At 38.3% G+C, this 25,322-nt stretch overlaps 4 protein-coding genes across 4 annotated transcripts in view; 3 read left to right on the forward strand and 1 right to left on the reverse strand.

Annotated features, from left to right (window-relative positions):
- The window catches only part of LOC134803843 (putative fatty acyl-CoA reductase CG5065), a 36,045-nt gene extending 30,409 nt beyond the window's left edge, over positions 1–5,636 (forward strand). The window contains exons 10-13 of the mRNA XM_063776665.1: positions 2,278–2,367; positions 2,882–3,046; positions 3,886–3,984; positions 5,255–5,636. Coding sequence (XP_063632735.1) covers positions 2,278–2,367; positions 2,882–3,046; positions 3,886–3,984; positions 5,255–5,411 — 511 coding nt within the window. The 3' untranslated portion in view covers positions 5,412–5,636. The remainder of the gene's footprint in view (positions 1–2,277; positions 2,368–2,881; positions 3,047–3,885; positions 3,985–5,254) is intronic.
- Positions 1–25,322, forward strand: part of LOC134803844 (putative fatty acyl-CoA reductase CG5065) — an 80,283-nt gene that overhangs the window by 30,479 nt on the left and 24,482 nt on the right. The window lies entirely within an intron of this gene.
- Positions 8,170–11,600, forward strand: LOC134803687 (adenosine 5'-monophosphoramidase HINT1-like). Its single transcript, XM_063776479.1, has 2 exons — positions 8,170–8,590; positions 11,436–11,600. Exons 1-2 carry the CDS (start codon positions 8,261–8,263, stop codon positions 11,595–11,597), a joined length of 492 nt encoding a protein of 163 aa, XP_063632549.1. The 5' UTR covers positions 8,170–8,260; the 3' UTR covers positions 11,598–11,600.
- Positions 19,417–20,511, reverse strand: LOC134803683 (uncharacterized). The gene is made up of 2 exons (XM_063776474.1): positions 20,404–20,511; positions 19,417–20,047 (listed from the first exon to the last, which is right to left on the reverse strand). The coding sequence occupies exons 1-2, from the start codon at positions 20,446–20,448 to the stop codon at positions 19,418–19,420; spliced, it is 675 nt and encodes a 224-aa protein (XP_063632544.1). The 5' UTR covers positions 20,449–20,511; the 3' UTR covers position 19,417.

Below are 25,322 nucleotides of genomic sequence, written 5' to 3' on the forward strand. Positions count from 1 at the left end.
ATAACATTCAGACAGTTACCTATGTACCTAATCTGAAATATGAATAAATTAGTAATATTTTAAACAGGAAAGTAAACCGAATTTTGGCCTTTTGCTGGACACAATCACAATAGTAATTTGTTTTACAAGAGGGCAAAGTTTATCGCCACCGGTTGATGCATTTGCAGCACCAATGGTAGAAAATGCAAGCTCATCATCAACTGCATAATCGACGTTTGATATGACTATTGAATCCGAGCTTTTTGATCATGAATCATGATAAAACAAAATTTTAGAAGGTCGCAGAATAGTGGATTTAAAATATTTATTTTCTGTGATCTCAAATATCAGGCACGATCATACAAATTGTACATTTGCTGATCTTGCCTTTGTCATTGAAAGACGTAAGGGTTTACACAGAGAATATATATTTAAGTGTAATATGTGCAAAAAAAAGGAAACGATACACTCTGAAGACCCAAAAAGAAAATGTTAGTAAATACTGCTCCTCCCCATGGTTACTTGGTTCCTTATTCAACCTACCTGAAATTAAACGAGTAGGTTAGTAAATTATATCATTTTACATTATAAAGTTAAATGTTTAGGTATCTCAATCACTTACTCACTGGTGGACATGGACGCAAAATTTTTGCCCATCTACTTATACTATCTTATAAAAAATGAAATTTTGAAAGTTAGCACGCTTAAAGTTCGTTTTTTTTGCATTAAGGTAACAGATTTTGACATGTCTTATTAAAAATTACCATTGAAAAATAAGTCATAGCAAATATGTTAGAATTATAAATCATATTAATCATATTAATGAGCAAGAGCACCCTAAACCGGCGAGCGTGTATGAGGAATGTTATGAATGTGAAGGAAGCGAAAGTGGTATGTCAGGATCGTAGCAAGTGGAAATCCGTGGTCTCTGCCTACCCCTCCGGGAAATAGGCGTGATTGTATGAATGTATGTATGTATGTATTAATCATATACTTTTTTATATTCTTTTGCTTTCATAAGTAATATAAACTAATTTTTGAAAGCGTTTTTCAATAATTATTAATAAAAAGACACGTCATGATTGTTTACCTTCTTTCTAATGCTAAAAAATAACGAACTATAATAACCGGGCCTTATTTGGTACAGAACCTTGATTTGATAGGTACATCGGATATTCTGGGCCCCTGAGTTTGTTACGTAAAGGACAAAATGGTGACATGTGGTTAGAGCTGATACTGTTAAACTAGTGGTTCTGTGCGCTAAGTATAAAAAATAAGCTTCAGCGAACTCATTAAGCCTAGAAAAAACCCTACACCCTACTGCCACTTAAGTCAGTCTTGAGTCTTTGAATCAATTTCCGTAGTAGTATTACTACTACTAAGGTACTAGGAGGTAATAAGGCCTATAGTAGGTATAATAAGGCCTACCTGAAAAATAATGTTCTTACAACAGTGTAACCGTGTTAGTTATTTGAGTAACATATATGTAAAGTGATACAATTAAAAGCTAACAGCAGACCAGTACATAAATTATATCTTATGTACTTCTTATGAATTACACTCTTATAAAGGTTTCGGCTAATTACGCTTAATTACTTGAATAAAGGTAGATGAATTGCGTGCGGTCCAATAGGTAACCACAACTCACGGAGTCCAAAACAATAAGCTGATCAGCAAAGTCAAGTAAACAAAGCCAAGTCACAGTAGTAGAAAGATTATCGAGTTCCGTAAACGTAAGCCGGGTCAAAAAATTCAATCGCAACACAGTAAGTAATAAGTGAACGCCTCGTGGCAGTAACGCACGAAAAATAACATTGCAAATTGTCGGCAATGAGGCGCGCGCGGGTGCAAGCGTACGCATCTGTGTGCGTGCATTACACACACAAATACAGTCTCTCACGCCCCGTCAGAGCGACGGGTATATTCAGCTTGAAATCTCAAAATTGACTTTTAGCTCAGCTCCCGTTTCGTCTTAAATGGCATAGAGTTCATCAAATGAATTTTACTTTTCTAGAAAATATATAGGTATGTATCTCTAATTGCCACGACCCCATGAAATGTAGAAAACGTTGGTGGTAGTTAGACGCAATCGCAGATGTAAAGCGTCATTCTCAAAAATATGTTTGCCGTCTAATTGCCGCTACCCATACAAAATGTATGGAAAGAGTCGTGGCAATTAGACGCTACCGCGCACATATTCTCAGAGAATTACCCTAAAAATAGGCTTAAAAAGTTGTTAATACATAAAATAAAAATCATAAACGTTATATTAAAATTGATGCAATATTTTCATTGCAGATGGGCGCGGACACTGCTAGAGTTCCTTCTGCAAACTGTACCACTCCATCTGGCGGAGTATACGGCGAGAATGATTGGAGTTAAAACATCGTACGTATAATACCTACAGTTAAACCTAAATAGGCCCCGTGCATGAACTATAGGGGGCAGCATAGGAGCCATCAATTTTTGGCGCGATCCGTAAATGTGACGTTTATGCTTCCCATGTAGCCCACAAGATGGCAGAACCTACTATGCACAAGGATGTGTACCAACGAGAACGGTAGATGGTAGCACTTGCTAACAGTCATTGAAAAACCAGTTTGAATTTGGAACTGAACCCCTAGTGTAAAATTCATTCGATAGCGTGACGAGTTTTCGCGTTTGTGTTATGTCTATTTTTGTATGGGATTTTGAACAGCGCGCCAAGCGGGATGTTTTGGAAACTAAAAATGCCATACAAAATGACACTTAAAATCAAACGCGTACGTCACGTCACGCTATCTAATGAAATTGATCAATTAAGGTTCACATATATAATTATGCCAACATTAATTCATCAAATTTTACCTACGAGTATGTGAGGATTGTGAGGTGTGCAATAAAGAGTATTGTATATTTTCAGTGTAAACCTAATAACAGCGAACAAGCGCTTAACCGCCATGACCGACGCACTAGAGTTCTTCGCTACGCGCGAGTTCAATTTCGAGAGCGAGCGCGTGCGGGCGCTGCACAAGCGGCTGTCGCCTGAAGACAAGAAGATCTACAATTTGGATGTTATGAGCATTAAGTGAGTAGAAACTAAATACTCAGTCACTACATGTAATACCTACATGTTTAACAGCCCATCAACATGCACACTAGCGCCACAGCTAAATAATCGTGATTATTTAAATTTAACGAAAGATATTGAAAAAAGGAGGCCGCTACGTACTGTATTGTGTATTTAAGTACCTTTTGAATACATCAAACTAGTTTTTATGCTGCTGGATTCGTCAATCTATGCGTCCAAAGTTAAAACGGCCGTTTTTGTTTTGAGTTCATAGAATTCCTAGATCGGCGAAACCAGCAACATAAAAGTAAGTATGATGTATTCAAAACGTACTTATATACACAATACAGTACGTAGCGGCCCCCTATTTTCAATATCTTTCGTTAAATTTAAATAATTACGATTATTTAGCTGTGGCGCTAGTGTGCACGTTGATGGGCTCTTAACTAACAAATAGCAAAATCCCCACAATAAAGTTATTAAGGTGACATGGACTGGGTCCATGAGTACCTACATTTCAAGCATCAGTTTCTGTCCTCAGGATGCTCGGATCTAAAGGGGCCCACTGATTAACAGTCCGCCGGAAGGTATCGGCCTGTCAGTTGTTAGGAACTGTCAAAATTTTGTTCTAACTGACAGGCCGATACCGTCCGGCGGACTGTTAATCAGTGGGCCTCATTAGTCAACCTATGCATAGTATTGTTTTTCGCGGTAGGCCCCCAGGCGGGTCAATGTCCGAAATTCTTCGTGCTTAGAGTCCTTACTTTATCCAAGTTGGTGCAAAGTTGGGTTAGACTTACACGATTTATATTAATTATAACTAAGAAAATAAATTAATGATAATTCCTTGGCTGCAGCTGGGACGACCTTTACGCGGACTTCGTGAAAGGCACGCGCAAGTATCTACTGAACGAGAAAGAACAGGATCTGGAGAAGGCGAGGAGACACATGCACAAGTAAGATAAGATAAGATAATAAAAGATAAGATCAGATCAGGTGCGATTTCGTGAAAGGCTCGCGCAAGTACCTACTGAACGAGAAAGAACAGGACCTGGAGAAGGTCAGGAGACACTAGCTCAAGTAAAATAAGATAATATAAAACTTCGTGAAAGTCCGAGCAAGTAAAGGCCAGTTGCACCAACCACAATTTACAGACTGATCAACGTCACGCAGTAGAGATCTATGAAACTTCCCATACAATAAAATTTTGCGAACGTTTTAACGGTGACGACGGTTTGGTGCACAGACAAAACGTCCTCCAGACTGAACATAGTCGCGCTACCCCCTCTGCCACGCATACGGTAATTTTACTCCATGTTCGAGTCGAAAGTGTCTTTGTGAACGGACCAATCACGGCACGGGACTTCGCTCACCTCGTCCCGCGCACCCCCGCATTTTTGGCATCATCGGTTGCATGAAATAATTGCTCTAAACTCGGTCTAGAAGATTCCTAGTCTATGGTTTGGTGCAACCGACCCAAAGTAACTTTGTTAGTAGATTAAGGCGCGAAATTTTAAATTTGTATTCTACTTCAATTCTTCGCGCCTACAATTTTTAAATTTGCCGCTTTTTTCTACTGACAAAGCTTGCTTGCCAGAGTATATCAAAAATCGCATGCGATTTGTCGCAAGGTGAGTAAAGGCCTTAAAAGGTACTTCTTTGGAGCGTTGCATCAATGTTGCCAGTAAAAGAAAAGGGAAATATTCTCCGCCTCGGGCGATACCCGAACTAGAGTGGGGAGTGCTCCCGGTACTGAGTTTGTATGGCGAGAACCGGGTATTCCCGGTTCCGGTACTGTGTTTGTATAGAAAACCAGTACCGGGAGTCTGTTCGGAAAGAGAAGAGTCGTGGAATGTATTTATAATTTTTATGTATATTAGCATTCTACCAATTCTAAGGGTGGTATTCCACCTGTCCAATTTCTTTGTCCAATGTGTATTTGTGTCACACATTTTGCTTAGTGAGAGAGTGAGACGCAATGCACATTGGACCAAGGAATTGGATAGGTGGAAGACCAACCTAAAATACAGATGCTTAATGCTTACCATTGAATTATTTTAAAATTGTGTATAAAAAAACAGTGATGTCTAACCTATTTAGAGCGTTTAGAGTCCGTCCACGATAATTCTGCCCTGTTGTATCAAAATCAGTTCAGCCATTTCATGCGTTGGGGTTTTGTTTTATATTTATATGGTTATTTGCAATAAAATATGTTTCTCTTTTCAGAATGTGGTTTCTTCACAAAGTCTTAAAACTCGTCACCTTCCTCCTCTTCCTGCGCATCTTGATGCAGAACCGTTTCGCTCGCTCCTTCGTGTACGGAACCCTCAGACTGTTGCTGTCTCTGTTCGGCGCGGTGTACCACCGGCTGGTGCACGCGTGAGAGCGGGATAGATATAAGTGTAGGTTAAGTTGAATAACTGAATAATTTATTGGTGCCACGTTGTTTACTGTATAAGTTCAAGGTCACTGTTTGCCCCTCTTTCTAACAATTATGTTTGTAAGCTTTTTAAATCACGAGCCAGACTGTGAAAAAAGAAAATCGAAATTTAGTTATCTGTAGTCTGCCAAGCCATTTCCGTCAGCAGAAAAAAGCAGCAATTTTAAAAAACTTAGGCGCAAAGGGTTATCGTCACAAAAAATTTAAATATAGCCTTTTTCTACGGACAAAGGTTTTTGACAGACTATATATATGTCTCTATCTCACGAATTGCTCACGAATATGGAAGAGCGAAAGATAGGCGGTTAAGACGAAACAGGAGCTGAGTTTTTAATATTTTAGGTAAATATACCCGTCTCGCTAACGGAAGCGGCACCTAAAAGTAGTGCGATAAGGACAAGGCGAAAAATCCTGCGTAAAAATCTCAAAAATCGAGGTTTCGTACTCCTCTGTTTCCTCCTCCAAAACTTAACCAATCGTAACCAAATGTGGAAATCTAAATGATTATGAAATTATCTGCGTCGGACCGTTTTGCTTTTTTGGCTAATTGATATCAGTTTTGAATGCCACGCCTCTCATTGCGGCATAGTCAATTAGGCCATTTTGGCCATTTTTTAAGGGCTCTAGCGCCTTAAAAAACAAAAATATCAAAAAAAGCAAAACGGTCCGACACAGATATTGACAATATTAATCTGTGTTGAAAAAATCATTGTTCTAGCTTCAAAAACCACGGAGGAAAACGAGGAGTACGTTTGTATGGAGAAATGACCACTCCCGTTGGCTCTTAAAGAAATTTCGATATGCGTTTTTGGCGGTAGAACCTCTGGTTTTGTATCGTATGTAAAGTTTGTCAAGCCATTTCCGTCAGTAGACTTTTCTACTCTTCTTTTCTTTTGACTGAGAGGCAAACTTGAAAAATGTATGCGCGAAGGGTTATCATTATCCCATAGAAAATTTGAATTTCGAGCCTTTTATAATTTTAGCTGCTCTGCTATTGAGTAGTATTAGCACTGCTAGAATGTACTTGCAATGCAATATTATTATAGTGTAAGTATTATGCAAGTAAGTGTCCTATAATTATGCGGATGATTTGATTTTCTATCTAGGTATGTCTTCGTCGACAATTTTATGTTTTATATACCTACTACTATACATAGATAGTCTATATTATTATAGAAGAGCGTCATCTTTAATCCAATTATCATTAACGAATTATACATAGTATTATTGTATCACAAATATGTATTTGTATAAACTTTATATTATTATTTGTATGAATGATTTGTAATTGAAGTATACATATGATTATTAGGTACTTAATACTCAAATCTAGTTCTATATCTCCTCGGTCATTTGTCTATCATATTATTTATTGTAATTAGATATATGCAATCAAGTTGTACACATTATTTATAAAAAATAACTATTCTTGTAAAATGGTTTAGGTGTAGATATTATTATTCATTTATACAAATTGAAAACATACTATAGTGCGACATAAAATAGTAGAAATTAAATAATGGAACTAAAAAAATTCTATACTAAATTGTTGCCGTGTTTAAGCATTTTACGTCTAAAATGTGACTGTTACATAGAAAGTGACGCCCTCAATAACTTTCTACAATTTCTTGTCGGACTATAAGTACCTACTAGTATAAAATGAACATTTTTCCGTCCAAGGTGGAACTATATTGCTCAAAAATATAAGGCGTGGTACGCCACGGCAGATTTTTCAAATCAAATCGAAAATATCCTACATCGGCCTGAGAAAACCTCGCCTTAATCGTTTTTTACAATCGTAAAATAAATGATAAGTGTAATTATGTGAAATTTACATTTTATATATGTAGCTCAAATAAAATCACACATAATTTGTAAGAAGGGTTTTTTGGCAATTGTTATAGTACTTTTGGGATTTTAAATATTTAATATTTATAATTAGTTTGTATTAGAATAAAGTATTATTTTATTACCTAGTGATTTGTGATACTAAATATACATTTTGACCGAAAAATATTGTTGTTTTATTTCACATAAGTGATCAGCGGAAAATTTCTTACATCTGTTAAAAATCTAATATAATATCGTCATACACCACCTACAAGTACATACAGGGAAAAATCTCAAAACTTGTAAAAAAAAATAAGTTAAGTTTGTACGGAACCCTCGGTGGGCCAATGGGGTTGGCCGGTGGAAGTTTTTAGCAGATGGCGCCATCATAGCTTGCCCCGTCAATCCCTAGAATTGTGTCAAATTTTTGTTTTTTTAATACCCTGGATGCCAGCTCTTTAAGCCAAATCTCATAGAAAAAGGGGCAAGCTATGATGGCGCCATCTAGGCAAACCTTTGACAGTTGCCAACCCCATTCGACTCGCACTTGCCCGGTTTTAAAATACCTATCCCAAGTTTTTTTAAAGTTAACTGTATTTACTTTAATAAATTTCCCCACAACTCGAACAAGTTTTTAAGCATGGCAACAATTGAGGCATTTTTACAATCTTAACTACCTTTTTGACAATCAAAACCCAATATTTAAAGATTTTAAATAAATTATCGATAAATGACTGTCAACTCGAAATATTTGTACTTAAAATGTTCTATAGCAAACATTTAATACATCATGTCCACAAATCGCAACGATTTAGGCATCCATCAACGTGACATATCGGTTAGTCAGAGTTAACTCCAAAAACGCCCCAGCCCGCATTCCACAAACGTCAAACTGATCCACTAACTAACCAGCGATTTTCGCTAACTTTTGCGCATTACGACATGCCTGTATTCCTTTAAAAATGCTCACCAAAGTGATCCAACGGGCCCTAAAATTCCGTTGCAAACGGAGCTACCCGACCAACATCTACGAGATTTCCCGCGGCTCTGCCTTCGCGATTCGTCGGCCTTACAGCGATGAGGTCAAGAAAGCAAAAGTGCAAAGTGTAGCGACGCCGGGCCCGACGATATTCGACAAGATTTTATCGCGCGAGATAAACGCGGATATAATTTATGAAGATGATTTGTGTATGGCGTTTAATGATATATCTCCGCAGGCGCCGGTGCATTTCCTAGTGATTCCTAAAAGGAGGATACCGAGGTTGCAGGATGCGGAAGAAAGCGATAAAGAGGTAAGGATTTCAAGCTTAATTGGTAATTAAAGACCGGCCAAGTGCGAGTACTCGCCCACCGAGGGTTCCGTACTTTTTAGTATTTGTTATAGCGGCAACAGAAGTACATCATCTGTGAAAATTTCAACTTTCTAGCTATCACGGTTCATGAGAGAGCCTGGTGACAGACAGACGGACAGACAGACTGTGAAGTCTTAGTAATAGGGTCCCGTTTTTAGCCTTCGGGTAAGGAACCCTAAAAACAACAATTTACAGAAAAAAGGGAAAGATTACATGTGTTACTGTAAAACATTGTTTCATCTTTTCCAACTGTTTTAAAAAGTATGCAAATGTTACAAAGGATATTAGCAAATGTATTGTTAGGATAACATAACATCATACATTATAACAACAGTTAAAAACAGTATTTATACTCTTTAACCCGAGTTCAAGAATATATTTTCATGGCAAATACCCTATTTTCGGTTGCAGTTATAAGTAAGGATTCCTTAACACATTCAGTGCCAAAAACCTGAATATCGGGTATTTTATGGTTCCCAGGCCGGACGACCCGATAGTCGGGAGCGCGGATGTCTTGTTTGGCTGGGTGGCAATGAATGTGTTAATGTTGTTTAGCGAAAAGCGAATGGCCAGAAACCGAAGAGGTATTCTCTTAAAGAGACTTGAAAGATCTGTTATAGCGGCCAGAATTAAATGCGTGAGGTTTTTTATAATGATATGATATTTACCAGTTGCTTTTTGGTGAAGGAAACCGGACTAATCCTAATGAAGCCTAGTTTACCCTCTGGGTTGGAAGGTCAGATGGCAGTCACTTTTGTAAAAGTAGTGCGTATGTCAATTCTTAGGATTAGTTGTCAAGCGGACCCCAGGGCCGGGATAAGCCATGGCAAAATGCCGGGATAACGCGAGGAAGATGATGATGAGGTTTAACTGTGTTCACCATTTCTTTCCTTATCAATTGTATGCAGTACCGTCTTTACCATAAGGGCACACGGGGCCCGTGCCCAGGGCGTGCATTTTTTTTTTTTTTTTTTTTAGGACATTCTTACACAGATTGATTAAGTCCCACGGTAAGCTCAAGAAGGCTTGTGTTGAGGGTACTCAGACAACGATATATATAATATATAAATACTTAAATATATATAGAAAACAACCATGACTCAGGAACAAATATCTGTGTTATCACACAAATAAATGCCCTTACTGGGATTCGAACCCAGGACCATCGGCTTCACAGGCAGGCACTACCCACTAGGCCAGACCGGTCGTCGCAACTTACTTTCCAAAAGGGCCCCAAATTCTTATGTGCCCAGGGGCCCCAGCATAGTTTAAGATGGCCCTGATGATGAGGTTTCACTGTGTTCACCATTTCTTTCCTTATCAATTGTATGCATTCATGTAGTCCGGAAATAGTACTCTCTTACGAGTTAGTAATTTCATCTGTTATCATTGTAGTTATTTTGATAACAATCGTAAATAAATGAGATTATACCACATGTGCATACAGTACTGTTTACATTTTTAATTTCTCGTTACACTGTGATTGTATGGATTTAATTATTTTGTTGGATTTCAAAGTCGCGCCATACGCCGGTTATCACACGTCGCCCCGATGCTAGTAGCGACTGCGCGTATTATAGCGACATCGACGTGCGAATCGCAGCCAGTATGATGGCCTAAGTGTATGTAAGGGCTGAGTGGACGCTCGAGTTGGGCGTGCAGCGGGGCGGGGCGTGCGGCGTGCATGTTAAACAAATGCAAACGTATAGGAGCGGCCTTAGTGCACGCTGCTCAAATCACTTGTGAGCCCGACGCCACGCTGCACGCCCCGCTAAACGCTCCGCTTCGAGCGTCCACTCAGGCCTTACACTTAGGGTTTTGCCAACTAGTTAAACTTGGCTATGTTAATAGCAAATAGTTTCACAACACCTAGCTAAAAAGAGTTGTAATTAAAAGATAAGATGCACGAGGAATGTGATAACGATGTTTGATTTGATAACGCGTCTAGAAGAAAGTACACATTTACGATGAAATAACTTAGGTTTTTAATCTTCAATATTCACCTTAATGAAAATGAAAATGAAGATATTTATTTTCAGGCAACTATTCCATAATAATTCCATTTGAACTAGTTGTTATAGTCATACATATTTTCTCCTTTATTCATTCTCTGACAATAAAATAAACACAAATTACTTACAAACTTAATATATTAATTATGTACCTGGGCATTTTCACTTAAAAGTGTACCATTTACTTTTTTTCGAAATTCAATCAACTTTTGGGTTACTTCTACTCAGAATCACGAGAACTATCGATTTAAAATGAAAAAACTGTCCCAAAAAAATGACAGTTTTGTAACGCAATTTCACATACATTTTGTATGATCCGTTACAAAACTGACACCCAAAAGTGGATGGTTTTTCCAAAAAAAGTAAATGGTACCATATATTTTTGACTGTCGAGATATACCGTATTAATTATCATCTCGATTGCGTAATCCAGGGTGGGAGATACTTTTGCCGCGTTGTTTCATCCGCTCCTATTGAAGCTGCCTATACGTCTGCATTATATTCACGCTGCTCAATGCGCTCCTGACATCGACACCTGAATGTGACTTGTTTGCTTGGAGATGGGCGACTGTTGTGCCGTGAATATCTAAAGTTCTGCGAGTTGATGGACGACAGGCTGTCCACCATGTTTAATGTCTCCTTATATATTTCATGTGTTTGTATACTGTGTATTTTGCAATGTTTAATTTCTCGGTGTATTGGCTTGTCTGTAATGCCGTGTAAATATATTGTTAATAATAAATAAATATTTTATTTATTATTCTCGTCCACAGCTCCTCGGGCACCTGATGTCCGTGGCCCGTGCCCTGGCGACGGCGCGTGCGCCGCTCGGCTGGCGCCTCGTCGTCAACAACGGCCGAGAGGGCGCTCAGAGCGTCTACCATCTGCATCTGCATATTTTGGGGGGACGGCAGATGGGCTGGCCACCAGGCTAAGAGGAAGGGAGGGGAACACTGTAGTGTAGTATACTCTGTATCTTTAGGTATTTAAATAAAAGTAAACAATTTGTACATTTTCGGATAGTTATAATATTTATTGGTTAACCAACCAAATACAAAACCATCTGGATCTGTCACTGAACGACCTGACTTTAACCTACATTATTTGATCATGTAATGTTTTCATCTAGCCTCAACTGGCTTAAGGAGCCATTTGAGGGTAGATTTTGTTTACTTTTATTTAAATACCTAAAGATACAGACTATAGTAGGAATGATGTAGCCAGATAACTCATGTTAGGGTCGCCATGTAAGGATAACTAGTGAAACATTCGAAAAGTGCACTGATTTATTTGTTGTGTTACAGTTATAGGGTTTTCTTGCGGCTACATCATTACTATCCTCGTAAGGCCCAATGTGCATTACAATGTACACTCTGTTTCAATCTAATTTGAACCTTTCAAAAACTACATAAGGTAGCATTTCTTTTGTTTCCTTGTTTTCTAAAACAAACGAAAGTCACCCTAATCTCCTATACAACAAAGTTCAAATTAAAAATAGGGAATCTTTGTATGGTGAGCCTTACGAGGTTATACTACCACTGGGCAGAAGAGTAATAACGTAGCCAAACAATATTGAGTTAAAAAAAATCACACCATGCACCAAAAAAAGGAAAATCGTAGACCAAAGCTGAAGTAATGTTTGATTGAACACAACTTCTACAAAACAGACAAACGTGTCGGTCTTTAAGGGCTCTTACATGATTGAGGAAACCCCAAAAGCGGATTAACAAATTTGCATCCCTTATTTACGTCCTCATTCATTCAATGTCACGGTCGCCATGTAAGGAGGAGGGAGAAGTACTAATTTATTTGCCTAAAACGTTACTATTTATAGGGTTTACTTGTGGCTACGTTATTACTCTACTGCGCTAGAATAGGGGGGGGGGGGGGGGTACCCCGTTTAGGGGGATAGTCGTGAATGGAGGGTATCGAAACGCTTAACTTTTTGCAAGGAAAAGATATGTCGTTTCTAAATTATAAGGTGACGTTTTACTCCGCACGTTGATTTTGGTAATAATTTAGCTTATCTTTATTTATCTAAAGATATAGACTATACTTTATAATATTGTTACCATTATCCAAAAACATATTATGTACAGAAATAAACCCAATGGGGACTTGGTATGACACAAATGTAAGAAAAAGGGGTAAAAGTATACAAATAAAAAAATATATCCTTTATAAGTAGTTTTTAGGGTTCCGTACCCAAAAGGTAAAACGGGACCCTATAACTAAGACTTCGCTGTCCGTCCGTCCGTCCGTCCGTCCGTCTGTCTGTCACCAGGCTGTATCTCACTAACCGTGATAGCTAGACAGTTTTTTCACAGAAGATGTATTTCTGTTGCCGCTATAACAACAAATACTAAAAACAGAATAAAATAAAGATTTAAATGGGGCTCCCATACAACAAACGTGATTTTTGACCAAAGTTAAGCAACGTCAGTACTTGGATGGGTGACCGTTTTTTTTTGCATTTTTTTTCCCGTTTTTTTGTTCATTATGGTACGGAACCCTTCGTGCGCGAGTCCGACTCGCACTTGCCCGGTTTTTCCACTTTTAATTTCAAGTTTCTGGTAAATTTCTTAGGCGAATGCTATTACATTTTTAAACGAATCTGTCCAAAATAAAAAAAGGATTACCCAGTGTCATAAATACGCCATTTTAGATAGTAATTTAGTTTTAATTTTGTGCAATAAATTGGCCAAATTAGTTAAGGGTTATGAATTATCTCAAATTGTTATCACATTATGTTAAGATGTAAAGTTTATCTAAAATAGATGCAACCTATACTCTGTATCTTTAGGTATTTAAATAAAAGTAAACAAACAATTAGTAACTTTTCGGGTAGTTATAACATTTATTGGTTAACCGACCAAATACAAAACCGCCTGGATCAATCACTGAACGACCTGACTTTAACGTACATTATTTGATCGTGTAATGTTTTCATCTACCCTCAACTGGCTTAAGGAGCCATTTGAGGGTAGATTTCGTTTACTTTTATTGAAATACCTAAAAGAGTTTAATGCTTGGCAATTTTACTAAAACCTACCTCTAGAAAAATATTACATGTATTAGGTACATTGGGGTTAAGGTACCTAACAAGAAAAGGGGGTAATTAAAGAAATCGCAGATATTTATGTAACTAAAGGTAAGATGTCAAGGTAAGCATTGTAGAGAGGGTAAATATTTTCGATTTTCTATATTAAGTACCTACCCTATTTCGCAATGCATCTAATTTTTAATACCTATAGGATTTTCCAGAAAATTCAAAAATGTTAAAATTCAACCAGATTATAATTAATCTAGGTACAATCAGCTCAGAAGCAGAAGTTGCTGAGCGGGCGAGGTGTTCAAAATTACCTTGACGAAATTATCTTAACAATAAAGTCGCGTCAAGATCATTTTGAACACCTCGCCCGCTTAGCAACTATTGCTGCTGATGTACTACTATCATGCATGGTTGCAGCTATTTGAGACAAACTTACAAGAAATGTATGGGATGCCACTGGTTGGTGGTATACTAAATATGAAAGTACCAAATAATGTATTTTTCACTTCTCATGCTCAAAAAGTGCACCTTTATGTCGTGCGTAGACGACATAAAATCGCATTTTATGCTCTAGAGCATAAAAGTAAAATTTTCTTCTAAGATTAAGGTAATCGGTCTCAACAGCCAAACAGTTAAAACATGTTGCACAATTTTACTGAGCAATAAAATTGTGTAGATGACAAAACTTGTTATATTATTTTATTTATGCTACTATTTATTAGAAATCCGTATTTTTTGTCATTAAATTTAGTAAATCACATAAAATAGGAGTCGATTATAGTTCAAAAATGCTCCGAAATGTTTGACTTGGCAGAAAACCAAGCGTCTGAAACTCTGATCACATGTTGAAAATTAAAAAAAAAATTAAAAACTTAGTTGGCGGGAATTGGTTATGTATTATGTTCTTTCGCTTTACGACAATTTCGTGGTGTAAATTGCCGTGAAAAATTTAATTTCGTCGCAATCGAAGTGAAAAGCAGAGTGTACAACAAGGGCATAAATGTCCATTTTTACCCTCGTCTACTATTTTGGTCTTCGCTTCGCTCAGACCAAAAAATTGCCTCGGGTAAAAATGGGTCACTTTATGCCCTTGTTGTACAATCTACTATTGTATTTATAGTAAAATACAACACATATACACATTAGGGCATTTTCACTTAAAAGTGTACTTACCATATACATACTTTTTTTCGAAAATCCATCAACTTTTGGGTTATTTCTACTCAGAATCACGAGGACTATCGATTTAAAAAGAAAAAAAATGTGGCCCAAAAATAATGACAGATTTGTAACGCATTTTCACATACATTTTGTATGGACCGTTACAAAACTAACACCCAAAATGTGTATGAAAAAACTGGGGACACTTTTTTTATTTGTCTCATCCAAGAGTACTCGTGATTCTGAGTCTAAAATAACTTAAAAGTTGATGGTTTTTCGAAAAAAGTAAATACCCATATTTATGTCGAAAAAGTAAATACCCATAAATACATTATTTTGTACTTTTCAGACGATAACTGGAGATACTTGTGATAGTTTTGAAATTGGTTGCCAATATTGAACACCAGTATTTTATTTGGCATATTTTAGAATGTGAAAAATATTTTTATTATACCAAAATTACCTCATAGCCAACTGAATATCATAATTTGAATCTCGCAAAATTTAAGAATATTATTTAAAAAAAAAACAATAAATGAAGAGTGTGAAAGTTTGATAACACAAGGATTCTTTTTTTATCTGTGCCCTGTTTATCAAAAGTTTGTAACTTGTAATACAAGTGGAAGTCCCTTTTTGACAGCTTTTGTTAGAAAGGGACTTCCACTTGTATTTGATAAACAGGGCACTGGTCTTATAAATTTGCATAATTATTTTGTTCTCACATATCTTATGTATGTATGTATGTGTATATATATTATTACGAAAAAACACATTAAATGTAGCCATTTTAAATCTAGTCACACATATCCTCTAGTCCGCTTTAGTACAATGCCATTATATCGATCATCTATCGAATAAAAATCGAGAATAGACGATCGATCGAACACTTAGTATACTTCTCAAACTGTGGTATCTCAATACTTATTCCTAGTGTTACTTCTAAGTATTATTAAATGGTGTCTGGTTTATAAATATTCCCAATTTAGATTTTAGATGTTGCATTTTACATAATATGTAGTCGCCATCAGATATATCGGAGCGGTCAAGGCGCTCACAAATATTTGAACACGCCTCTATTGTCAAGGCGTTAGAGTGCGTATTCAGATATTGTGAACACCTCGGCCGCTGGATATCTGATGGTGACTGTGCTTAGTTTATAAAATTTTACATGGTAAAACTTTTAGCCGAAGCCTTACAAGTAAATTACAGACCACAAACAGCATAAGAATAAATGCGAAATACGATTTTTCAGACAAAGTAAAATAAAATTTCCCTATTTTACAATCAATCCGTAAACACATTATGCTCAAAAATATGTAATCGTAAGATATTGGTGAATAATATAAATTATACCTACCGCATTTGCGTAAATTGTATTGCATCATGTTAATTATGTGCTGATTTTAAATATTGGAATCAATATTAACTATCGCATATTTCATTATGATAAATGTTTTCTGTGTCGGCTAAAAGTTACCTTAAAATTTAAACTACTTTAGGTATTGAAATAAAAGTAAACAAACAATTTGAACATTCTCGGGTAGTTATAACATTTATTGGTTAACCAACTAAATATAAAACCGCCTGGATCAGTCACTGAACGAGCTGACTGTAATTAACCTACATTATTTGATCATGTAATGTTTTCATCTACCCTCAACTGGCTTAAGGAGCCATTCGAGGGTAGATTTTGTTTACTTTTATTACCTAAAGATAGAGTAAGGTAGAAGTACTTGTGCTCGACGGTGCACTAGTATTCGACATGGGCACTTTATGTCAAAGTAATATAGGTTAAATTTGAACGGCGAAGATTTTTCTGTATTCAAATTTAATCCTTGTCACTTTGACATAAAGTGCCCATGTCGAATACTAGTGCAGCGTCGAGCACTAGTACTTCTACCTTATAGTGCCTTATAATTATTTATATTCATGTTATTAATTGTTTAATTACTGTTATATTCCTTTTTTTATCTTTGACCGTATTTTAGGTATTAAAGTAGCATTGCGTGAGTGACCCCGTTGCTAAAGCAATGGGTCGTCACAAGCGCAGGGGCGCGATTCCACTTGCATATCACCAAATTCGTGACATGGCTTAAACCAAACATCTTTTCTGACAAATAACTTTCAAAATACGCACACAACCAATTGTCAAAAGCAAACAAAATCCCCCTTGCCCTCCTTCCTTAACCTCCTCTCCTCTCTTTCTTTCCCTCCTCTTTTCTTTCTCTTTCCTTCTTTCTTTTCTTTCTCCTTTTGTTTTCTTTTTTTTTTCTTTTTTTCTCTTTTCCTTTCTTCGTTTGCTGCTTTTATATCCCAAATATTAAATTTACAGTTTGACTGGTCAATAGTCATAGTAACCAAGCAAGCAGCGATTTTCATATTACTGTGCAAGTGTTATTTAAAACATTATAATTTCATAGACGTTTCACGTTTAAAATAACACTTGCACAGTGTGTGCTATCAATCGCTGAGTTAGCTTGGTTTGACTCTATCTGAATACTACTACACTACTACTGCTACACACACTACTACACACACACAATACTACACACTACACACTACTGCTGGTATACTGAATTGATTCGACAAATTTTGTAAATCGAACTGACATTATAGTATCTGTGATATAAAGACATGTAGGTATTTAGTGTTCCAATACGCCCGGTGAACGGTCGCCATCAGATATATCCGAGCAGCCGAGGTGCTCACAAATATCTCAGCACACCTCTATTGTGAAGGCGCTAGAGTGCGTGTGCAGATATTTTTGAGCACCTCGGCTGCTCGTACCTATATATCTTATGGCGAATGTACGTATGCTTAGGTCTATACTCTGTATCTTTAGGTATTTAAATAAAAGTAAACAAATAATTTGTACATTTTCGGGTAGTTATAACATTTATTGGTTAACCAACCAAATACAAAAGCGCCTGGATATGTCGCTGAACGACCTGACTTTAACCTACATTATTTGATCGTGTAATGTTTCCATCTACCCTCAACTGGCTTAAGGTGCCATTTGAGGGTAGATTTTGTTTACTTTTATTTAAATACCTAAAGATACAGACTATAGGTAGGTATTCATTGTTTTTAAGTTTCTTTCTACCACTGAGATGTCACTAAATTGGTCATATGGCAAAACTAGTTGAATAGCGTCACAGCTAACAACCTGTATACACTTTAGCGTCAGTTAAACTGTAATACAAATTTAAATATACGTTTTTATTATTGTACTTATGTTATTTTATTTTTAATTAGGTACTTAGCCATGCACCTAAAATCGAAAAATAGGACAAGTAATGATTTCAAATTTTTTGTCCGTTTGTCTGTCTGCCAAGGGGGTGTAGATATCTTAAGAACAGTATTTTTTGTAGTATCTATTCGTACTAAACATAAATGGGGTATTATCTATGAAAAGGGACCTTATTGTCGATGGCGCTTACGCCGCACAGCGTCGCGCGGCATTGGATTTATAACGGAGCATCGTTACTAATGGCGTAAGCGCCATTGACAATAAGGTCCCTTTTCGTAGATAACGTCACATATTATGAACCTCAAACTCGATACGTTTAAAAAAAAACTCGCACTTGACAGTTTTTTTTATTCCATAAAATTGAGTTAAGTAAATATATTTTATATCGTTTATAAAACGGCATCTAACTTGTATTCACTACTAAAAGTACAGTCAGCAGACAGAAGTAAGGGTCAGGTGTTACACTCATCCACCTAAAGCAAAGGGGGTGCAAAAAAAGACAGTATAGGTACATTTTTGACCAAAAGTGCAAAATATATAGGAATCGTAAAAGACGTAGAAAAATTTCAACCGAAACGCTAAAATAGGGGTCTCCAAACCCAGGCCCGCGACGCGTTCCAATCCGGCCCGCCGACACCCAAAGCGAGTGCCCACTGTCCGGCCCGCGGGAGCCAGGCTCCAGGGGTTCAGCGTTCATTGAGAGTGGAACTGTTCCTAACAGCAGCAACCAGACACCCTCCCCCGGCGCAAAAACCGACGGCGGCCCGCGCGAAAGTTTCTGAGGCGCAATATGGCCCTCAGGTAAAAAAGTTTAGAGACCCATGTGCTAAAATAACCATGTTTTGTGGGAAAAACTTTTCTGTAGTATCGAAAATGGCCGAGTTGCTTGACCCGAAAGTTGGAAAAATTCTAGGACTTAATAAAAATTATGATGGATGTTGTGCCAGTTTTTGCTGTGTAATTACGTTTTTCGGGTTGTTGAAAAAAAATAACCTAGAAGACTATTTAAGGCAAGCAAAAGTCTTCTAAACTAACCATGTCCGAGTCGGTTCTGCCTCGGGAGGTCTTGCTCGCTTGCTGCCACTGGCTTCAAATATTAAAATGTCCTTTATCTCGGCTATTATTGATTTCAAAGAAAAGTTTTTTCTAGAAAACATGCTTATTTTAGCGTATTCTCTACGATAACACCATGAAAAATAGGTGTCATATGTGTCGAGTCTTTTTTATCTTGAATTTTTTAAATGATTTGATTATAATCGCAGATAATAAATATAGCCATTTTTTTTTAAGTCCTAGCATCCACACCCACATGGGGGGTATGGCAGGATGGTCACTTTAGGCTCAGCGCATCCGCAGGGGGGCAGGTAAGTTGGTGGGGGCAGCAAAGGGGGGGCGCAGCCACACGGGGGTAGGGGGAGAGGTAAGGGGGGCAAGGCGAAAGGTGCCGGTGCTGGTAAAATTAGAGGAGCTGGTGGAGCGCAGGGGGGTAAAGTAAGTTTTATTGGCGCTAAAGGAGGCAGGGCAGGGGCGGGTAGGAATATTGGGGCTGGCGCGCAAGGGGGTAACGGAGCAGGGGCGGGAAGGAATATAGGGGCAGGAGCGGGTGGGAGAGGTGCAGGGGCTTGCAAGAATATAGGGGCAGGGGCGCAGGGTGGCAACGGAGCGGGGGCAGGCAGGTATATAGGTGCAGGCGCACACGGTGGAGGCAAAGCTAAAGGCGCCGGGGGCGCTGAATATACTATCGGCGCTGGAGGAGGCAAGCACGGTGGCGGTAAACACAACGGCGGGGGGGGAGGTAGGTATAGGGGTTGTGGTGGCGGCAGGCACAGGGGCGGGGGCGCGCAGGGCGGCAGGGGCGCGTCAAGTAAGAGCAGGGAGAGCGCGGGAGGGTCGCATTTGCAGCTGCAACATGCTGCCGTGAGCTGGAAATTAAGGAATAAATTTCATATATTGAAAGGAATGAATTAAATCTGAGTGCAAAAAGAGCGTGGAATTTTTATAGTTCCATTTTTCTTTTCATTTCTACTATTTTACGTCGCACTATAATTATGTTTATTCCGAGATGTCAGTGCCATTTTTAAATGGTTTATCTGCTCTGTATTTTTCCCTAAAATAAGTATTTCAAGGAGCCTTTAGCAGTACAGATAATTCCGCTACTGGACGCCAGATGTCGACTACGAAAATAATAGGCGTTTTGGTAACAAAACTGATGTATGGAGTGAGCACTCTATGCTTATTATTTCTCTATGGTATAATTGACCCATTTTTTTGAACTCACCTGCAGCAAAGCGGAAATAGCACACACAAGCACAGCAGCCTTCATGTCGACTTGTATGTCTGTCCGTCCGTCACACCGGCCTATAAACCTGCCCTTATCGACGTTGCGACATACAGACAGAAGTTATATTCAAAAGAGCACGTGTCAGTTTAGATTCACCTATTTCCTAATAGCACAGGTGTCTATTATAGATTGCTGTTACATCAATGCACCGCTCGTTGACGGCAAAATACTCAAAACGTTCATTTTCATACCCTTACCCGTACCAATGAGTCACTAACTGCACAAAGTACTACCGTACAGAAAGGAAACTTCCTACAAAACCGAAGTTTGACAGCGATTCAGGGTCGAATCATGCTGTCCCTTTCTAATATAGGTATGATATGGCACTATCCATTTCGGCTATTAAGGGTTGTCAAAATTCAAGCCATTATCTTATCTGTGGTCGTGCACGCAAAGGGACGTCAAGTTGTGTCAACCCTAATAATTGCTCGGAGCAATGCTGAGCCGAGCGGAGCCGAGTTTGGCCGAAGTCAGGAGTTTCGCAACCCTGCTGACAGTGTCAAAACTGACACATACGCTAACGTCTACGTAATCTACTTTCTATACATCTCGCTCGCACTAATCCAATCTGGTGGTAGCCACATAGAATCTAAGGCTCTTACCCCACGGCCCGGCCCGAGTGTCTGTAATTACCCGACTACGGCAACGCAAAAGGAGGGTTATGATTTTGACCGGTATGTATGTGGGTATGTATGTATGTATGTATGTTCATTTGTTCCCTCATAACTTCTAAAGTACACATTATAATTAGACAAACGATATATAATTCGAATCGTCTTAATCGTCCGCTGGTTATAGGCTACATGACGTCACAAAAAATGAACACGGCGCCCTCTAAGAGGTCATAAAGTAACGAACCAAAAAAATAAAAATAAGTAATGATTACGTGTTGTATATCATTTGAAAGAGCTCAATTAGCACATTTCAAATATATACATATTGTTAGCTTTTACACCCGCCGGCTTTGCTTGCATGCACCCGATAAAACATTAATTTATCGGGTAGGTAATTCGAACTACGAATCTACAAGCGCTCTGGATTCTATCCGCGTTTTACCCGACTACGGCGATACAAGAAGGTATTTGCAAAAGAAATTTGTTTGGCCGCTATATACCTACATGGTGTTTTTTTAATGACCTGCAATATTTTATAACGTGAATAGGTATAGAAGTCCAGATCAGTCAAAATGTATGAAACAGCCGTACAAAAGACGTACGAGGCACGCCTTACGCGTTCCAAAGCCGGGCGCCGAAGGCGCCCTCATACTAAAAGAGTCGGGCGTAGCCCGACGTACGAAGCTCGCTGTACGTATTCCAAAGCCGGCCGCCTTCGGCGCCCTCATACTAAAAGAGTCGGGCGTAGCCCGACGTACGAAGCCCGCTGTACGCGTTCCAAAGCCGGGCGCCGAAGGCACCCTCATACTAAAAGAGTCGGGCGTAGCCCGACGTACGAGGCACGCTGTACGTATTCCAAAGCCGGGCGCCTTCGGCGCCCTCATACTAAAAGAGTCGGGCGTAGCCCGACGGACGAGGTACGCTGTACGCGTTCTAAAACCGGGCGCCGAAGGCGCCCTCATACTAAAAGAGTCGGGCGTAACCCGACGTACGATGCTCGCTGTACGCGTTCCGACGCCGGGCGCCTTCGGCACCCTCATGCTAAAAGAATCGGGCGTAGCCCGACGGACGAGGTACGCTGTACGCGTTCCAAAACCGGGCACCGAAGGCGCCCTCATACTAAAAGAGTCGGGCGTAGCCCGACGTACGAGGCACGCTGTACGCGTTCCAAAGCCGGGCGCCTTCGGCGCCCTCGTACTAAAATAGTCGGGCGTAGCCCGACGTACGAGGTACGCTGTACACGTTCCAAAGCCGGGCGCCTTCGGCGCCCTCATACTAAAAGAGTCGGGCGTAGCCCGACGTTCAAGACACGCTGTACGCGTTCCAAAGCCGGGCGCCGAAAACGCCTCCACGCCAAAGGATGGCGCAGCCCGATATATGCGGCGCTCTGCGTGCATTTCTGTACTGAGGATGCCCTCGAAAAAGTAATATAAAGTGACTTCAAACAGTTAGTAACGAAGTCATGACCCCAAAATTAATTAAATAAAAAATAAGTTCAATAACTAAAACCCGACTACTGCAAATCGCGCTCTAAAAAGTATGAAACATGATAGAATTCTTATCTGAAATTATCAAACAGGAAATATTATAAATTTTATAATTTAAAAAAAAATTACAACGTAATATAATTTAGTATATTTTTTATATATTTACAGAGATTCAGAGGATAGCCGTGGTCGTATGCCACTTTACCTTAAAGTTTATAATCGGGGCATACGACCACGGCGATCCTTTGAATATCTCTGTAAATATATAAAATATTTAGTAAATTTTATTACTTTGTATTTTTTATTTAAAAAAATTATAATATTTCCTGATTGATAATTTCAGATAAGAATTCTATCTTGTTTCATACTTTTTAGAGCGCGATTTGCAGTAGTCGGGTTTTAGTTTTTGAACTTATTTTTTATTTAATGTTAAATAGCTCTAGATTTACTCCATCGCTTTCATTTTACGAATGTTTATAGGTGGCACTACTGATGTTCACGGTCGGGTGTCACCCCTAAATGGGTGACACCCAGGGCGGACCGCGTACGTATTCTGTGCCTACAGTCAAGTGTAAAAATATGGGTGCACTCATGATCATACTCAAAAATATGTCCCATGGCTCTTTATGTCAGCGAATTATGTGCTCGGACCAACTTGAAAAAATTAAAAAAAAAGTCGCCCATTTTGAATTTTTTTTAATGTACTTAGTTTGTTTTGTCTCGGGGCCCTCTATGATATTTGGTCGAGCACCCCCCACCTATCACGCATTGTTTAAAAGTTGCTATACAAACAAACAACAAGAATATTGACCACGTTCGAATCCCGGTTATGTATGATAGATTAAAAAAAAATTGAATGACATTATTATTAAATCTAAAATCGAAGCCATGGTTCCTAAGAACAGATTTCGCTATCTCTCATAGTTTCTGACTTCTCCATACTGACCCATTTGGATTGATCACAACACAAGCCTCATTGTACTGTGGGGCTAGGTCGAACGGTGTAAGATTGTCCTATAACATTAATTTGTTTATAATTTTTTAAGCTTTATAATCAAACAAACTCTTAATGCAGTTACAAGCGTCCATAGGCTATGATCCCCGCTTGTTTGCCACTGACGTACAGTCAACTGTAAAAATATGGGTGTAGCCAACTTATTCAAAAATATGTCCCATAGTTCTTAATTCGCTGACATAAGAGCTATGGGACATATTTTTGAAATGATTTATGCACCCATATTTTTACTTTAAACCCCCAAAATTTATTGGTTTTTTTTTTCAATTTTTGTGTGAAAATCTTAATGCGGTTCACAGAATCCATCTACTTACCAAGTTTCAACAGTGGCTGACATACGGACGGACAGACACACAGACAGACAGACATGACGAATCCAAAAGGGTTCCGTTTTTTGCCATTTGGCTACGGAACCCTAAAAACGCTATCTCGAGCAAAATGTAGCAACTCTTACGTGACTAAAACGAGCACCTGCGCTGATATCATATTGATATCGCCGCAGACGCATCGGCGCCAACTAGGTCAGGCTATCTAGGTAAGTAGGTCTTGTAAGCTAGTCCGAAATGACAACAGTTCGTTTTTTTTAGCATTAGAAAAAAGGTAAACAATCTTGACGTGTCTTTTAATTGAAAAACACTTTTTAAAAATAAGTCACGGCAAATACCTATGTAACAATTAATAGCTGGTTTGTTACTGCACACCGTTGTATGGGGACCTTGCACTTTGAGACTATGCGCTGAAACTTGGCACAGTTGATTGTTAGCTGGTCTTGAGCAGATACAGACCGGGAGACCTCGAGAGCCACGTCTCATTTAGTGGGGGGGAGGGGGGAAAGTTCGACGCTGCCGCGCTTCACTTGGAGCAATATTTCTCTAAAACTATACCTATTAGGGCATGTAATATATCATTTTCGGATAAATTAAGGATGAGGAATCTAGTTTTGGAACAAAAACAATGCACTTTCAAACAAAAAAAAAACATAAAGTAGAAAAGACATAAAAACTTATTTTTGATTTTTTCATAATTACCAATTTTTTTTAAAGTGTAGCAGGAATCTGGAAACAAAAAATACAATCGTAAAGCTACACTTATTACGTTTAAGAAAATATATAGTTTATTATACAAAACTTTTGATAAATGGGACATATAAAATAATATTAAGCGTGGGTCAGAGTGATCTCAATACAAAATATTATGAATCTGGAAAAGTTACCTATAATTTGTTCTACAATCGTTTATTTTTCTTGTTTTTCATAAATAACTCGTAAACGGTAGCCCACAGCAAAAAATTATCTTTTACGTAAATAATCTGTTTCAGATTTTTTATAAAATAAGTGCTACTTTTTTTCGCTACCATCAATATTAAAAAAGATATTGAAGGGAGAAAATAAATACTTAGGTCCCCTTTTTTAGTCATTCTTAAATAACTCGTAAACGATGGCCAATAGAAAATAAATTCTAAGGTCCCCTTTTTAAATATTGATCCTAGCGAAAAAGTTTGAATAACCTTTTTTGTAGGAAATTTTATGCTAATTATTCATGTACTAGAAAATTTTTTGCTATTGGCGATCGTTTACGAGTTATTTACGAATGACTAAAAAAGGGGACCTAAGTATTTATTTTCTCCCTTCAATATTTTTTTTAATATTGATGGTAGCGAAAAAAAGTAGCACTTATTTTATAAGACATCTGAAACAGATTATTTACGTACAAGATGTTTTTTTGCTGTGGGCTACCGTT

The sequence above is a fragment of the Cydia splendana genome, chromosome 27 (genome assembly GCF_910591565.1).
Source record: "Cydia splendana chromosome 27, ilCydSple1.2, whole genome shotgun sequence".
NCBI lineage: Eukaryota > Metazoa > Arthropoda > Insecta > Lepidoptera > Tortricidae > Cydia > Cydia splendana.